This window comes from Aethina tumida, chromosome 1, assembly GCF_024364675.1.
Source record: "Aethina tumida isolate Nest 87 chromosome 1, icAetTumi1.1, whole genome shotgun sequence".
Lineage (NCBI taxonomy): Eukaryota > Metazoa > Arthropoda > Insecta > Coleoptera > Nitidulidae > Aethina > Aethina tumida.
This window is the reverse complement of record NC_065435.1, coordinates 37,713,070-37,731,641: the sequence shown is the minus strand read 5'-3', so window position 1 is coordinate 37,731,641 and position 18,572 is coordinate 37,713,070. Positions and strand designations below refer to the sequence as shown.

Sequence of the window (18,572 nt, the reverse complement as noted above, 5' to 3'; positions counted from 1 at the left end):
GACTACAATGCCATGAGTGGCTGAGTGGCTGAGTGGCTGAATGGCTGAGTGGATGTGTGAATGAATGTTTCGCCTTTCTTTTGTCTGAGAGAGTGAGAAAGGAAGAAAGAAAGAAAGAAAGAAAGAAAGATTGTTTTCAGGTGTCGTTGTTAACAATTTAATCCTCGTTCGAGAATTGTTTGCGGTTCGCACGATCCGAAAAAAGGGAACAATGGCCGTAATCCTTAAATAAGGACATAATGATGATCGGGGAACGTTGGAACGTTTTGGGGTGGATTAGGCTCTTCAAATGAGCGGACACTTATTAACGTTGTTGTCCTTATTGTTGTCGTTGTCGTCATTGTTTGTTGTTGTTGGTGTTGTGGCTATTGTGGTTCAACAAAGACAAAACAAAACGTGTTTGCATTAATTGCATTCATGGAGAGAGATTAGAGTGTGGGAGTGTTAAGAAGTGTTTAAGGCGAATTAAGAATCTTCATTCCTGTGTTCACATTGTGTATTTCGAATCGGATATTAATGTATACAACTGTTTGTTTGTTAAAATAATTATTTTAAAACAAATTTTACTCAATTCGTAATTAAGAATTATAATCATATTGTACGTATTACACTTTTTTATCATATTGTCTTTGTCTTTAAAAGTTTAATTTATAATTTAAGTAAACCAAATAAATTTAAAAAATGAGAATTTATTTCCCAAAAATAAAACATTCTGAGCACATACCGATTGGGAAGTTTTTGATCTTACTGAATTTTGAGAGAGACGTTTATTGTCTCTCTCAAAATTCAGTCGGTTCAAATGATTTTCGATTGATATATTGTTATATTATAAATAACAAAAATAAAAAGAATATATATTCAAACATTAAAATATTGGATAGGGTGAAATGTAACTTTCTTGGGAATGAAACAATTTTTTATTTTTTATTTTTTTCATTTTATTCCTTTTTCATCTTTTTGATTGAATCCGAAAATTAAAAAAATAATTTTTCGGAAGCTCTGCAAAATACTTTTCCACGAGTTAAATTTGTTATTGATGATTTAAGGTTTGGGAAGAGATAATAGTTAGAGAATTGGAGTAAGGTGGAGAGAGGAAGTAATTCACTTCACTTTATGTGGGACTGTTTCGGACTTGAATCGCTTCGACAATGAGTAATAATATTCGCTGTTGATGGTTTTTCTATTTTCGAGGTGGTCCACGAAGAGTATGGCTTGATAATTTCATCGGCAGTGGAATTTCTCGAAACCAATATTTGATGGTGTAATTTGAAGGAGCATTAGAACTACTTTTTTTCACTGTTTTATCTCTTAAAAATAATGTTTTATGAGAGAACAACAATCATGATATCAAACACGTAACTGAAAATCAGCTGTCGAAACAAAATTAAAGGCTGTATCGTGTTGAAATTTGATACGGCGGCCTAAATATGAATGGTCAAGGAGGTTACTTTTCATCCCACGTAGAATATAATCGTGAATTTATAAGATACAATTGGTATTGAAATAAAAAGGAGGGAAAGGAACCGCATATGTGCGAAAAAGAATTTAATAACATTATAATATATAAAATGTAAATAGTTTGGATTAAAAATAATGTTATTTAGATTAAAGTTGAGTTTGACCAGAGACATGTTACAAATTGCTAATTGATTGTTCTATTTTAATTATTCTTATTATTATATTGTTAAATTTTAAGTGATTGATAGTAACTATTTCTCGAATGTTTTCGATGTTTCTTATTTTAATCTTTTGTTTGTTAAATTGAAACAGTAAGTAAATAAATGGAATTGAAAATAAGTATGATTTGGGCGGGAAGGACAGATGGTGCGTCGACGGACGACGTGGTCCCGTTTTATCCTATAATTGCGTTTTCGAAACATCCATCCATCCATTAGCCACACTCTCCTTCCTCCACCCTCCTCCTTTTTTAGCCCAACCGGGAACATCGCGTGATCGATTCGGGGATTCTGAAAGAATGAACCAAGTAGGAAAGTCAATCGTTTATGTAACTGTAGAGATGTAAGTGAGTCGGTGAACGCCCAGTTCGGAAGCAGATGTTTTTACCTACTCAGATTTTTATCTGACGAATCCGCTCCATTGTTGTCGTTCGGCAAGCTTCGACTGACGATTATTAAAATGGTAAAGAAAACGACGTTAATTAGGAAAAAGTCACAATTGCCGTCCAATCAACACCAACACCGAATTAAAAGCGCCGGGGTGACTTGTGTGCGTGGCGGCGGCAGAGGCGGCGGCGGCGGCGGCGGCGGAGACGAGGCACCGAAGAGAAGAGCAGCAGCAGCAGCAGCAGCGACAGCGGCAGCAGCGGCAGCAGCAGCAAAGGAGACCGTCGGTCCGATTGGAGGACGAGCATCGATCACGCGGCCATGTTCTGTTTGGCGCGCGGCGATTGGTCGGAGGGAGAGGGCACCGCCCGCCCGGAGGAGGTCGTCCCGTTGGACGGGGCGTAAACGCGGCCAGTCAGTGGCGAGATCGCGATGGAGACGGAACGGTGCGAGGCGACGGCTGCGATTACTGCGACGGCCGGAACGACAACGGCGACGGGCACGACGGGGACGACGACCGCCACCACGGGTTTGTTGCTTTACGACGCGAAACCCAGACACACCATCGACAACATACTGGGCTTGGGACTGAGGAAGGAGGAGGAGAGTGCCGGTGAGACTTTTCTTTCTTTCTTGCTTGACTTGCTTGGAGTAATTTGAGAAAAAATAAAAATGTTCAAAACTAATCGGAAGAATAAAATTGAAGTTATTAAAAAACAATTTAAGTAAAAAAAAAATTATATTATAGATTACAGAAAATGGGAGTGTAATGTGTGCGTGTAATGTTTAGAAATGTTTAACATAATGTATTTTATTGAAATTTAATTAAAAATTAAGTAAATAATTAACATTAACATATTAGAAAAAATAACAAGAATTTGTCTATTTATATGTGATAATAAGTATTGAATAAAAAAGAAAATGGAAAAATATAAAGATAGATTAGAAATGACGTGTGGAATGTTTAAATAAAATTATTAAAAAAAAATAAATAAATAAAAAGTCAAGTTGATGTTGAGAGTTGAGTGTGAAAAGAAAAAAGTAAATGGATTAAAAGGCTCAGGAGGTGGGGGTTAAGGAGAAGGGGGAGGAGGAGGAGGAGGAGGAGGAGGAGTTGCTTAATTAAGTCATCAAGACATGTCTGCGTTCAGTGAAACCGGTATTAATTAATGTTACGTTTTTACGTGCGGCTTAATTAATATTTAAGTGGTCGTTAATTTATAGACGGAGACGACGCTCCCCCCACTTTTTATTCTTTTCTCTCCTTTCGTTGTTGATTAAACGTGTTGCGTTTTATTTTAATCTAATTGCGTGTTCCGCTTGTTCAGACAAATCGACTTACGGAGGGAGCGGAACAGCGCGTCAACCAAATTCAAATCCGATTTGTTCCGTTCGGCCGTTTTTATTGACAGCCAATTAGATTAGGAATGCGACTGATCCCAAACAAACGAATTGCCCTAATTGGTTGTGTGTAAAACAGCAAATCGCTCCACTAATGGCGTTCAGTTCAATTAACGGTTAAGCCGTAAGCATGACCAGGTGCTATCGACGGCTAAAAAACATCTTCGACCACTTAAACAAGATAAGGATCTCTTTTGGGATAAATGGACCGTTCGATTTTGTTAAGCCGTTAATTGACGAAGGGAGGGTGTTGTGCTTTTACAATTTTGATGGCTTTTTAACACGGTTACGTGTCTGTCTCCGTCCCCGTCCCTGTCCCTGCTGGGTCCGTGTGAGTGCGGTCGTCGCATGCGAAAGGGCAATTAACAATTACCGCTTTCCGTTATCGCGAATCACTTTTCCCGCTTTCACGTTTTTAATAACGACGTCGCGACAATTAGGACGCCCCACCTCTCCACCTCTCCACCTCTCCACCTCTCCCAATCACGGCGATCGATCCCATCGATTTTGCACCCTTTCCACCCATTCCGCCTTTTAACTGACTTTCGACACGTGAACAACAGCACAGGTGGCTCATAAATTCAGTCCGCGATTGGACCTTTGGGATCGTCGATCGTGTCTCTCCTTATCTGAACAGAAACAGAAACGGAAACGGAAACAAACAGTGTGTGTGTGTGTGTGTGTGTGGCGTAAAGAAAGAATTTGCATAAACGCCAGTTCGGATTAATCAATGCGCATTAAAAATCGATCGCGTGGTGGAAGGGAGGAGGGAGGAGGGAGGAGGGAGGAGGACATGCGAAAGGGCAATAAATTAATTGCGGCAGCCAACGCAGCAACTAACTGAAAAATTAAAATTAACCAACAACTAAACTACACCGTAATTAATTAGTCGTTATTTAAATCACCCCATTTACATAATACATAATTTCTTTCGTCCCTTCTCTTTCCTTCTTTCTTTTCTTTCGCACGATCGATTCTCACCGAAACACTCGCTGCTTTTCACTGCTTCAATCTTTGCCCAACGTCGTAAAGTAACTTGTAAAGTCTCAATTTTAAATTAAATTATCAATTATAATTGTATTTTCTTTGTTTCATAAGTAAGTAACTTGGGAAAAATATTCATAATAAAATGTGGTAATATTGTTAACGCATACGTCAACTTGATTTGAAATAATCTATCTGTTTAAGAGATTTTATACTGCATAGTTGGCAAGTTTTAATTTTAATAAAATATGTAGAGAAATGTGGAATTTATTTCTTTCTTATGTATGACTTTTCTCATTTAGGTGGTTGAATTTTAAAAAGGATAAAATATGGCAATTACTTTTACATTTATTCTGTACTTCTTTGAAATTTTCATTATTAACTAAATTTAAAAAACATTTAGTAATTAGATAAATTTTTATAGGGAAATAATTTTTATAAAAAACAAAAATCAATGTTAAAATAATACATTAATATAACATTAACTAAAATATATTTATATATTGTATAATAAAAAATAAGATAATATTACAGAATTTTCGACTAAAATTATCTATTTAAGAAATTTTATAAAGCATACTTAATTTTAATAAAATATGTGGGAAAATTGTTATTAAATAATTTGTATATAACTTTAAATGATTAAGTTCTGAGGAAGATAAATTTTGATTAATTCAACTTTATTAATTAATTAATTTTTTATTTACTTTATAGTTCTTTGATTGTTTAATTAGTTCTCTTCATTAAATAAATTTAAAAAAGATTTAATAATTTAATATAAATTTGTAAATGAGAATAATTAATTTATAAAAAATAAAAGTCAAATAAGTATACTAAAATAATACATTAACAAAAAAGTATATTTATATATTTTATAATAAAAAAAATTCAACAAACAAATTTATTCCAATGGGTCTTTTATAAATAATTAAAAAAATATATCTATTTAGTAAAATAAATTAAAATTATAGTTATAGCAAAACATAATGATAATAATAAAAATGTAATATTCTAGAAATACAACACCCAAATAGTTTATAAAGTAAAACAACTGAAAAAATGACTTTTAATCAATAAATTAAAAATAATCTTACTAAAGGAATAAAAATAGAATGTTTAAATGAACTTACCAATAAATTAAAAATGTATTTCTAGAAAGGCCACCACACCAACAACCTGTAAGGTAAAATATTTTAATTAATAAACAGTAATCATCAAATTAAAAGAAACAATATACATGTTAAGAAAATAAAAATATTGACACTAATTGATCAACGGATTCAAATATTTTCATCGTTACAGCGGTCCAGTTCAAATGCCTCACCTCGCATATGCGCATATGCGCTACACTGTTCTTTCTGCAACATTACCTAAACTGTATACCTACAAATTGAAAACTTGCTTTCATTTGAATTCTACACAATTTTATAAGACTACTTAATATATTAGATGCTAATTATAATAATATTCTGTTCTTATTAATTTCATTCTGTTATTAAACAGAACACAATAATACAAAAAGTAAAAGTCACAACGATTTGTTGATAGAGAGGAAAAGAAGAAAGAGAGAGAGAGAGAGAGAGAGAGACAGAAAGAGAGGGAGGGAGAGAGAGAGAGAGAGAGAGAGAGAGGTAATAATGGTAAATTAGTAGGTATCGAAAACCGGTTCGCAAACAAACCGAAACCGGAAACGAGACAAGAATCGGATTTTCCCCCTTTTCGTTGATAAACGAACCCCCAAACAAAACCGTTCAATTATCCATTGTGTGTCAAACACACGATCATTATTATTCACTATTTCCATTCTTTTTGCCCCAAATTAACGTGTTTGTTACATTATTCTTTATCTAAGTGGATTTTAATTTTGTCCAGTCGCGTTTTCACATAATTAATCGCCGATGGGGCGATAAGTGACGAAGCGATAAAGCGATAAAGCGATAAAGCGACAAAGCGACAAAGTGAATAAGGGAATAGAATAGAATAGAATAGAATAGAATGAAACCGTTTACGTGTTCCAGGCGAGGGCAGTTGCAATTCGAACGACGGCACCGACCTGCGGTTCAAGATGTCTTCGCAGACGGGCAGCGGCAGCGAGGACGAGGCGGCGGCGGCGGCGTCGGGCGGCGGCGGCGGCGGCGGCGGCGGAGCGTCCGACTGCAAGAAGAAGCACCGCCGCAACCGCACCACCTTCACCACGTACCAGCTGCACGAGTTGGAGCGCGCCTTCGAGAAGAGCCACTATCCGGACGTGTACAGTCGCGAGGAGCTCGCCATGAAGGTCAACCTGCCGGAAGTGCGCGTCCAAGTGAGTTCTGAACTCCTTTCTCATTCCCATCCAAAATTGCCAATCGAACCGATACGCGGTGCGTGTTCTCCGTTCTCCGTTCTCGTGTTCCCCCGTTTACGTGTTCACGTGTTCACGTGTAAAATGATTCGAATGACTGTTCGTTGTCGTCGCGGCCGACGTCGTCGTCGTCGTCGTCATCATCGTGTTTAGTGCTCTAGTTTGGCCCGTTCCGATTCAAACGCGGAAACGCTCAAACGCGACCAGATAAATTAATTTTATTGCTTTATGGTCCCTTTAAACGTTCGTCACGCACGCACACACAAACACACACACACACACACATTCGCTTTTCGCCAGACACTTATTTATAAGCGGACGACACGAACTGCTTTCGGGGCTGTAACAACCGTTTCAAATCAATTATACTCGTTTACACGAAAAAATTCGTCATGTCAAAATTAACTTGGATATTACGAATCAATTATCATCCTTTGTGCTTAATCTGAATATTTTATCTCCTTTATTACACAATAATCGAACATAATTTCAATAATTATTGTAAACTTTTTAAATGTTGCTAAAAGTATAAATCTATTCATCCATCATATATACCAATCGAAAACCGTTTGATCCGACTGAATTTCGAGAGACACGGACAGCAAAAATATATGTACAAATACCTTTTGACTGATTTAAAACTTTTATAACAAATTTAATATGGAACAATTGAAATAAAGAATATGTATATGAAATCATTAATCACACAAACATTTAAAATAAAATATCAAATGTCTATTGCAAAGTATACATAAGTTGAATTTCATTAAGTCACTGATATTGATAAGGTGTAAAATATCAAGTTACAAATCATCTCTATAATTTTTACTTAAATCTACTTTTAACCTTATCAGTTTATATTTAAATAAAATAAGACATGTGTAAAAATTGTGTAAATAACAAACATCAATAAAAAATAATAAATTATTTTTGTTAAAATTGAGTTAGTTATTATAAAATATGTTAATTGAATAGATCAGAAAACAGTATTCATTTCGATTATTTCATATTATTTTCCATTAAAAAAATCAGAAAATAACCAAATATAATTGTTTGATGAAATTTAAAAAAAGAAAATTAAATTATTATTTTTTCTAAACGCATTAACAGTTAATTGAGTGAAATGTGAATGCGGAGGGTCTCGCCACCCCTTTTATTACTGTCAAGAATCAAAGGACAATTAATAAAAGTAATGCCACATTAATTTGACTCATTATTACAATAATATGCATTTAAATAAATATAATGTTACACTTTCATGTGGTATTTATTATAAAAATATTAATAACATACATTTTAAATAAACAATTGTAAATAATAAAACATTTTTATGTACTAATTATAAATTATTTCAATTTGTGCAATAGAAAAGAAAATAAAAATTACAATTGAGAGTTTCGTTAGATATGTTTTTATACGTTTTATACAAAATCAATTCAATTATTTACAATTTTTTTTATTTAAATATGTGAAAAATATAATTACACAAGCTATGAGACAATAAGAATACCGAATTGGATTTATAATTTCAAGAAATTCAAGAAAACCGATTCACAAGATGCTATTCTCAGCATCTTGTGAATCGATTCATCTAAATTTTATATTACTACTATAATATGTTTTGAGATGCTTTTAGAAAAAGAATAAGAAGAATTTAATAATCGATTTCCTTTTATGATTCAACTTATAAAATGATGAAACATACAAGTTTAGAGTTAAAAGAAATATTAAATTTTCTAAAATGTATTTGAATTATATAAATAATAATATTTTATATTGATTTAATCGTTATAATTAGAAATAGAATATATAAAAAGGAGCGGTGTATCGCGAACCGCAATTAAATACGTATTAAAAAAATTATTTGTAGAAATTATGTTTATTGTTTACACATGTAAATAAAAGTAGAAAATATTTGTATTGAATATTAAAAATTAAACACATTTATTTTACTTCTCTTGATAATTCTGGAATGAAAAGGGATACCCCCGTTCCCTTTTCATTTATCGAGAAGCACAAATAATCTTTTAAAATAATGATTATATGAATGTTCCTATTTTATTCTACAATAATCACAAAAGTTTTGTATCTCATCATTTTAACACTTTAAGTATAAACAGAAATCGATTTCAATGTGAAAATTGTATGAGGAATTCATAAAGAATAGTTTTATATTTTTATCGTTATGAACATATGTATGGTTTTTTTCCTACAAGTTACCATCATGTCCCAAAATATATCCGAAATTTGGATAATCGATTCACAAGGTGCTGAGAATGATTTATTCAGAAACGGTAACAGATGAAGATCTCAAAGAATTTAGCTAAAATATTTAATTGATAAAATAATATATTTTTTATTTCTTAGTTTAAAATTAGAAATTTTTCAAATATAATTAATCGGTGTCAATAATAAAAATTGATGTGTTTCAGTAGTATCTATCGCACATAAACTATACTTTTATTATGTTAATGAAACGTGCATTGAGTACAACTAACAATAATGAAATAGGAAGTTTTCATGAATGAGTAAAGTCGTTTGTACGAGTAAACGGATTTCCGTTTGAAAAAGATTAGATTAGTGAGAAGAAATCCAAATTTAATTGGAGGAGAAAAAGAAAACACGTGTCTGGCATCGAATTGCTCCCAAATCCGGATTTATAAGCGTGATCCGGAGTTTTGTTCTCATTTTTCTATTTTATAAATGTTCCATTTGGTTTCGTTTGATTAAAGCGGACGAACGGAATAAAAATTAGAGACAGATATTATGATTTGGGGTCGGTCCCCAAACAGTTTGACGTGAATGGACCAATTAGTCGGCCGTCCGCAAACTTCCGCAAACTTCCCCAAACTCTCCCCGTCACTAATGGACCAATCGAAGCGCCGTTCGCCTCTCCCTCCGCGCACGGCCTTTCTTAACCACTCAATATCCGTCGTCCGCGTTCCAACTATTAACCTCATCATCATCATCATCATCATCATCATCAACAACATCAACAACATCGACATCGTGAACATCGTCATTAAGAAGCGTTTTGTGCGGAGGCGTGAAATCGTCCGGTTAAAGCGTAAAACCGACCGGAACGGCGATAAACTGGCAAAGGGGAACGGGCGAACGGAATTGATCCGGCGTCCCTTCGTGAATTATCACCTACGTCGGGAAAGCAACATCTGTGCGGGGCTCTGCGCTCACCCGTCTTTTTCACACACACCGTCCGTCGTCTTGGAAGACACTCACGCACACTCACGCATTATGATTAAGAGAAAGAGACGAAATTGGTTGTTGGTTAGTTACGTTTGAATAAGCGTTTTGTTGGTGTTATTGTAAACAGTTTTGCACTCTATTTATTGAATTGTGCCTCTCTCCACTCTCGAACTTTTTCCACCCCTCTGTTCGGTCGTTCGGTCTTTTGTCGGGGCTTAATGGATCAGAAGTCGGGCTTTAAACGACCCTCGAAAACGTGTCCAAACAATCACCCCCTCACTAAAACACCATTTTCCTTACAACGCATTTATTACATTATGTTACATTAAGTTGGATCATTACGTAACGATATTCCAACTCTTCTTCCTCTCTTCGGCAATTCACACGTGTTTTATGAAATCGGATCGGACTGTTTCTTTGCCGCTTTCAATGCAGAAGGAAAAAAAGAAAGAAAGAAGGAGCCGAGGACTTTTCAGGTTCTTCCCACGAGTGCGGCTCTTTTGTTTTTCGCCGCCGCCGATTGATTGCACCTCCGTAACTAAACAGAACGCGATTACGCAAAGAGAAAAAGAGAAAGGGAGGGAGAGAAAGGGAGAGGGCAATTTAAAGTTGAGTGTTCCTTTTCGCTTTTTGCTTTTGCGCCTCGTTAAAAGTTGCGAACGGATTCAATTATTTTTTAATGAGACTGTTTTGCAATTTATTGTTCGGGATTGGAGCCGAACTTTCCACGGCTAACTAACTAACTAACTTGATTCCGTCCGAAAGTAAATTGTTTGGAGGAACGGCCGAAACGCCCTCCAGAGTCTGCAAGCGACACCGAGTCCGACCCCGACCCCGAAGAAGTAAGCCGCGGTAACCGTGTCATTTTCCCGTCAAACGTCGTGACAGGATAATTCGCAGGAAAACACAAGAAACGTTCGTCGGGGGAGTCGTCGGTGGATCGATGCAGCGGTGGTGGCGGTGCCGCTGCTGCCGCCGCCGCCGCCGCCGCGTGGCCGACACGTGCACGCACGCTTATCCCAATTTATTAGCCCGAGCCTGATTGACTCCGCCGACTCCCGACTCCCGACTCCCGACTCCAGGAACCGTCACCCGCACACACGCACCACACACACACACGAACTGCTCTCTCTCATTATTGGCCATTATTGCCGGGATTCGGTTACTGTATTCGGTGTTCGTTCGCAAAAGAGATGGTTAATTAACTGGCACAGCCAGTCAGCGAGAGGGGAGGAGAGGAGAGGAGAGCAGAGGAGAGAGAGAGAGAGAGAGAGAAGGAGGAAGAACAAAGTTGGTTTTGACAGTTAAACGGTTGGTTTGCACGAATAATTCGACCGTTTGATTTCCCAATCGGCTTCGGTTCCATCCGATTCCGTCCAATTCCAATTCCCTCCGATTCCATTCCATTCCATTCTATTAATTAACTTACTTACTCTTTTAATTTCATCTCATTATCCAACTTGGACATGAGAAATTTATGAATTTATTTTCAATTAAACAAATTTTATTTGTGTTTTTCGTTTCTTAAAATTTCAATTCATTAATGAAACTAACTACAAACAAACTTTTATTGATTATTATTAATGAGAACAGTAAATTATTATCAAAAAATAAAGTGGATAAATGTAATTATATTGAATAATATATTATTTCCGACACTTTGGATTAAAATTAAATTTTCACAATACATATTCTATTTAACAATTTCAAGATCAACAGTTTTATTTTTAATTGTCAAATGAACACTTTTTCTATACAATTGAATAAAATAACTGGTTAGATTTGTTACAACAAATGGAAACTATGTGTTTTAATTTATTTATAATGTGCACTAGATATTCTTTTATTTTTGCAACATAAACAAATGTAAATAAATTTATATTATAATATTACAAAACAAACCGTACAAACATGCACAATTAATAAGTCAATATATTAAACACGTTCTTAAAAATTAAGATATTAATTTTATTAAAATCATATTTCATTCATATTCATTGTTAGTATTCAATAATATAAACCAATTTAGTAAAATTAAACTAAAAAAGCATAAATTTCGTATTAAAACAACAACAAACGAAAAAAAAAGATATTGCTAATAATTGTATACAACAATATTTGATTACTAACTTAATTTCGATTTAAAAAATCTTTCGGTATATACATATATACTAAAATTTTATGAAGAGTAAACAATTATTTTTAAAAAAAAAACAGTAAAACATTTATTCATATTCGGTGTTCACTTTCTACATATTTTGTTCATCTTCCATTTTATTCATTAAAACCTTAATCAGTTAAAATATTATTTTGTTAATTTGTGTACTATAAGAAGATAAGAAAAAATATCAAGTCTGATGAATATAGTAAGTAGCATCAAAATTTCCACTGAAACGAAAAAACCATATTTTTGAATAAGCTCATTCTAATTATTCTTTGACCAATATGTATTTCAAATTAATCGTTTGTTATTTTGTCAAAAATGAACGTATAGCAGAGTAAATTATTCTATTCTAATCCCACATTACACACATCAACATTTACTTCCTAAATTGATCCAATTTTATACTCAATATTAACGGTTCTAACAACGTAATCAATGAGTTTAATGTTTTCAAAATATTCATCCATCTATTTATCCATCTATTTTTAATCGCTAATTGTAAGTTGATGCAAAAATCCATCAGTCGTTTCTTCAGTATGTTTAAAATCCATTTTGTAACTTTTTTAATTCGACTGTTCTACCATCATTTTTCTTCCTTATTTCTTGTTTTCATCCAATAACGTTTTTAATTTAATTTGTTTTTAATTCATTTTTATATTTATTAGCAATACCATTGAAAATTTCACTTAATTATCACATATCACAAATGGTATTTATTTATTCAAGTTCACATTATACATATTTACCACGATAAAAAATATCTTACCATCTCGTAATCAATAACAAAACAACCCTTTAGGTTCAATGGTTTTTTTCTATCAACTCTTGTTTATGAAATGACATTTTAATTGCACCCCTAATAAAATATATGTTTTTCTAAATTATTATAAAAAAATTAAAAAAAGACTAAACTTGTTCGAAACAATAAGAGTGCGTTATTAAATTATTTTCCGCTGTTTATCTTAAAAATTTTAAAACAAATTATTGTTTGTTTAACATATTCCAAAACGTAAATTAATTCATGTTTTTTTAAGAATAACAAAAAATTATTTTAATTCTTTAATTGTATTTATGTACATATATATATATAGTGGAAAAAAGTGTGGAACACATAACATTACATGTTACAAATAAAATTTTGTCGAATCTGTTATAAATCTGAACAAACGTAATTTACTGCAAAATCAGTTCATTAATCCTGATAATCGTTGTATTCACAAATTTTTACTTAATTTTTAATAAAAAATCAAAAATATGAAATCACCTAACCTAACCTAACCTTTAGCTTTTATCATTGCTTCGCATCTCTTAAACATATAATCTACCAATCTCTTTAAGAATTTATTGCTACTGTATGCTTTGAATCAATAACATTTAGATCATTTACGCACAGTTAAACTTTTTATTAAAAACTACTCATTAATTATTTTAAATGTGTCTTTGAGACTTTGTTGTTTTATTGAAATAGCCAACATAATGGCATTTCTTTCTCAGTAAATAAAAACGTGGTGTCATCTAATATATTCCTCCATTGAAAATCTATGACAAGAATGAATTTGCAAATACAAAATGGAACATTATATTTTTCTTTAATAGTATAGCAGTTGTTTAACTATAATTAAGCCATGTACATTTAGATTAAATTGTATCATCACTTTCTCCATGATTTGTCTTGATATTTTGCAAAAATCTTTAAGGAAAAATATTTATTTAATATTTAAATATTTAAGTTTTTGTCACATCAAATTATGTTCAACTATTATTTTCCAAAATTTATTACGTCAAAATCAATCGAAAATATTAAGAATTTAAGAACAATTAATCTCAAATAAAATAATAGTGAATAATAAATGAATTTTTAGAAATATTCCATACTTTTTTTCTATTACTATGATCAATAATAATATTTGATTGATTATAATTATTTTCACATTTATTAACAACCAAATTTGAATGTAATTCGTACGTGAAACACCAACATATTACTATATAGTAACTGTCCGAAGGAATTGAGTAAGCAACAAAACGGATTTGTAAAGTTTGAGTGAAGAACAATCTGAAGGAAGAGAGGAGAGGAGAGGGAAGAGGGAAGAGGGCCAAAGTAGACGTGAAACTCGATTTAAAAATTACGGTTCGAAAAAAAGGAGGAGGAGAGAAATTTAAAAGAGTGCTCGCTAACGAAATTCGGCTTCCATTTGTCCCCCCAGTTCCCCCGATCCGGTCAATTTTGCCGGAGCGACTCCGGCGCCGAAGAATGCCGTCAAATTGTCAATTAAGAGCGGCGGGGGCGGCGAGGGCGGCGAGGGTGAAGAGGGCGTTCCGTTCGCACCGAAAAACCGAATTGGTTCGTTTTCTCTTCTTTCTCTCCCCTTTCCTCTTTCCTCTCTCCTTTCTCCTCTCCTCTCCTCTCCTCTCCTCTCCTCTCTTTTCGTCTCTTTATCGACGCGACAAAGAATCATCGCTTTTATTGTTTCCGAAAATAAGCAATTTCCGCGTTCGTTTGTAGTGAATCGTGGAATCCCGGAATCCGGATTCCGTGATAATTGAGACGTCTGTCGTTCCACAAAACAAACATTCCCGAACGTAAGAAAATCAGCGGAACGCAAACGAGAACGTCACGCGAGACGAACAATACGAACAATACGGAGAATACGGAGAATACGGAGAATACGAAGAATGCCAACTATGATAAGTCCATCAGAAATTTATCCTTTCTCTCATGTGTGCCATTACGGACGGATATTACACACGGAATATGTACTCACCTACTTTACTTAACTGTACGTACGTCATTAAATAAATTGGCCTCTAATGGACTCAAAACCATTATCATCATTCATTAATATCAATCGGATCGAAGAAAAAATGTGTGCTTCAACAAACACAAATCTAATATCTCTTTTGTTTGTTTGTTTGTTTGTTTATTCCGTCATTACCGTCGCATCGGTCGATAAACGAATTCATTCTCGATCGAATCATTTAATACCGATTTTGTACTTATTTGTGTTTAGTTAATTAATATTGAAAATTTAACAGTGGACATTTAATTATTCAATTCTACTGAAATATAAATCTAAAATACTCTTTTAAACTAAACGGAATAACTCTTATTTAATCACAATATTATTGAATTAATTTTAATTTACACTACTAAAATTTCATGTAAATATTCAATAATAATACGGAAAATAATTAGTTGATTTTTTTAAATGTTTAATATTTATTTAAATTGAATGAATGTATTCCTTTTTAAAGAGTACAACACAATCACTACATACACTACTATACATGTAACGAAAAATTAATCTAATTTAGTATTTTTATTTTCACAATTTCTACAAACTGCATTAAATATTCTACAAATTCTTTTGAAATACTCATTAATTTAATACAAAAAAATCAAATTAAAATTGTTCATTTTATTGTGAAATCAACCAAATACGATAATAAACATAAAAATTGAAAAAATCTCTAAAACTTAGATAAATTTATGTATTAAATCATATTTAAAACTTTTTAGGACTATTAAATTTAGTTTTAAATTAAATTATTACATTACTGTAACATTTCCAATTTATTTTTTTAATGGTTTCATTATTAACAAATTAAAATAAATATTTTATTCATGTCCATAAAATATCGACATCAAAGGAACAAGTTTCGTAGTTTGAAAATTAATTTATTAACTGATAAAAAAAAAAATGAAAAGGAATTTATTTATTATATTTTAATAAATTTCGTTACTTTTAAAATGAATAATAAAAAAAATTAAATTCCCATTTTAAATCTTTAATTAAAAACCATAAATTGAACTAGAACATGTATTTATAAGAATGTACACTTTTTTGTGTTAACATTATTAATGTTAGTGTTTGGTTGTTATATAATAATTGTCAATTATCAATCAATATAAAATCACGTAAAAGAATTGAATTTTTTATACATTTGGTATATTAAAAATCAATTAAATTTGGTGAAATGGGTATAATAAGTGGCAAGTTAGTAACCGTCGTAATTGAGTATCTAAATTGTTCTTTCCACATCATTAGTTTTATTTAGCGGCGTAATGTGTTTATGTGTTTGTGTCGGGCCTTGAAAGAATCAAATACGTTTGTCACATGTTTTACAACATGCAAAGGGGGGAACATTTCAGATTGGGGTTGTTTCTCGGAACACAAAACACAGAACACGATGTGGGGACCATAATTCTATCAACACTATTATGAATACATTATGTATGCTGTATATTTCACTTTATCAATAAACAATTCAAATATATTATTTCTATTCATACATTGTTCTAATTGAAATTTATCTTTATCTATGTCTCGTAATTTAACTCCATCAATCAATCAATCACTAATTGTACACAGCATTTACCGGTTAAAAAATCAAAGTCGTTTAAAACTTTCACTTTAATATTGAATATTATTTGGGATAAGAATAAAGTCGTTTTATTTAAAACCGTAATTTTTAATCTATGAGACGATCTTAAACAGATACAGTAAAAATGTGTAAAATATTTAGTTCGACTAAATTTTGGGAGAAACAACATACGCCACAGAGACAGTAAAAGTGTATAAATTGGCCTCACGGAGGAATGTTTCTCTCAAAATTCAATCGGATCAAACGTTTCTCGATCTGTATAGTGTCAGTTACAGAATTGCATTACCACCTTAAGGATTATTTTTGTTTGAAGTGTTCGCCACAATACATACATAGACAAATATATCTAATAATTATTTAATTGATTTATTATAATAAATTTATTAATTAAATTTTTTATCATTTTAAAAAATAATTAAAACAATTATTACTTACGTAATTAAGAAAATACATCACTTTTATTATAAAATTAAATAATATGTGACTCCTTTTTTCTAATATTAACATAATTGTATCTTAATAAATATTAATTATATTGATGAAGAATACTATTAAAAATATATACATTTAATTTTGAAAAAGAAATGTTCCAAAATGAATAATTTGAATATTGTTTTGAGTTGCATATTGTGTTGTCGTAATAAAGGTAATGAAATAAATAAATTATGTTATTTGGGTACGCTCGAATTACATTTATGAAGGAGGAGAAAAAGGAGGAGGAGGAGGAGGAGGAGGAGGAGAAGGAAAAGATGTGCGATGTGGTGGTGGTAAATGCAATTCCGTGAAACAAGAAAACGCGTCGTTGTTGTCATTTCGGGTCATCGCCTAATAATAAGATAATAATAGCCGTAGTTGATTTGTTGTTGTTGTTGTTGTTGTCGTCGTCGTCGTCGGTGAGAGCAAAGAATGAGGGAGAAATAATGATTTTAGGTCTGGTTCCAGAACCGGCGCGCCAAATGGCGGCGGCAGGAGAAAATGGAGGCGGCCCGTTTGGGTCTGAGCGAGTACCACGCCGCGACGCTCTCCCGCGCCGGCTCCTCGCTCTCCCTCCCCATGGACCCGTGGCTGTCGCCCCCTCTGCTGTCGGCGCTCCCGGGATTCCTCAGCCATCCGCAGACCGGCTATCCCAGCTACCTGACGTCGCCGGTGCCCTCGCAGGACTCGAGGAACGGCGGCGGTGGCGGCGGCGGCGGTGGTGGCGGCGGTGTCGTCGCCAGCCCGCCCGACATCAGAACGACGTCCATCCAGGCGCTGCGACTCAAGGCGAAGGAGCACGTCGAGAACATCACCAAGGGCTTGCAGATGGTCTAATATGCGTTTGTCTCGCTTGTAAATAGCTGTCCCACTAACTAACAAACAAACACTCATATTGTAAATAGACTCGGACTTTTTATAGTTTTAGTGTTGTAAATTTGTTATACCGGTGTACATAATCTCTTTTTCTTTCTCTTTCTCTCTTTTTCTTCTTCTTTTCCATTTCTTCTCTTCTCTTCTCTTCTGCATCCGTGCACACATATGCTGACTGACTTCTCTTCTGGTTCCGGTCGAGGAGAGAGTGAGTGTGCGTCAGTTGCCACATGAAACGGATATTACTGCGATGATGATGATGATGGTGGTGGTGAAGTTTTGATGTTTGTATTGTCTATCTATCTATCTATCTATCGTTAAATGTGGAAGCGAGTCGGGTTTTCGTTTTTATCATGTTTCTTTTCTAGAGCTGTGAATTTTTGTAAATAAAGCACTGAATTTATGGACGAGTTGACTTTCATTCTCCTCATTCTCTTTCCTTTCCTGACGGGTAAGTAGCAATTGATTGACCGATTGATTGATTAGTACTGGTTTGTGCAAACAGGGGTCACTTGTTTCTTTCTCCTGCTCCTCGCTCCTCTCTTTTTCTCATTAAATCTCCAAATTTGCGAGAAGAACAAACATGTGCAGTTTCGGCGTCGGGAAGGGGAGATCAGAGCGAAAAAGAGCGGAAAAGGTCGGAAAAAATCGATTCGGAACCGAACAAACAAGAATTAGC

At 33.6% G+C, this 18,572-nt stretch overlaps 1 protein-coding gene across 1 annotated transcript; it reads left to right on the top strand.

The window, feature by feature from the left end:
• Positions 1-2,442: 2,442 nt before the first annotated feature.
• On the top strand, positions 2,443-18,294 carry LOC126266010 (retinal homeobox protein Rx1-like). Its single transcript, XM_049969205.1, has 3 exons — positions 2,443-2,676; positions 6,467-6,753; positions 17,477-18,294. Exons 1-3 carry the CDS (start codon positions 2,496-2,498, stop codon positions 17,855-17,857), a joined length of 849 nt encoding a protein of 282 aa, XP_049825162.1. The 5' UTR covers positions 2,443-2,495; the 3' UTR covers positions 17,858-18,294.
• The last annotated feature ends 278 nt before the right edge of the window (positions 18,295-18,572 follow it).

Excerpts from the sequence above, each read along its gene's own strand:
- LOC126266010 (XM_049969205.1), top strand. The coding sequence starts at position 2,496 with ATGGAGACGGAACGGTGCGAGGCGACGGCTGCGATTACTGCGACGGCC. Across the intron at positions 2,677-6,466 it reads GAAGGAGGAGGAGAGTGCCG|GCGAGGGCAGTTGCAATTCG; the intron begins GTGAGACTTTTC and ends TACGTGTTCCAG. Across the intron at positions 6,754-17,476 it reads TGCCGGAAGTGCGCGTCCAA|GTCTGGTTCCAGAACCGGCG; the intron begins GTGAGTTCTGAA and ends TAATGATTTTAG.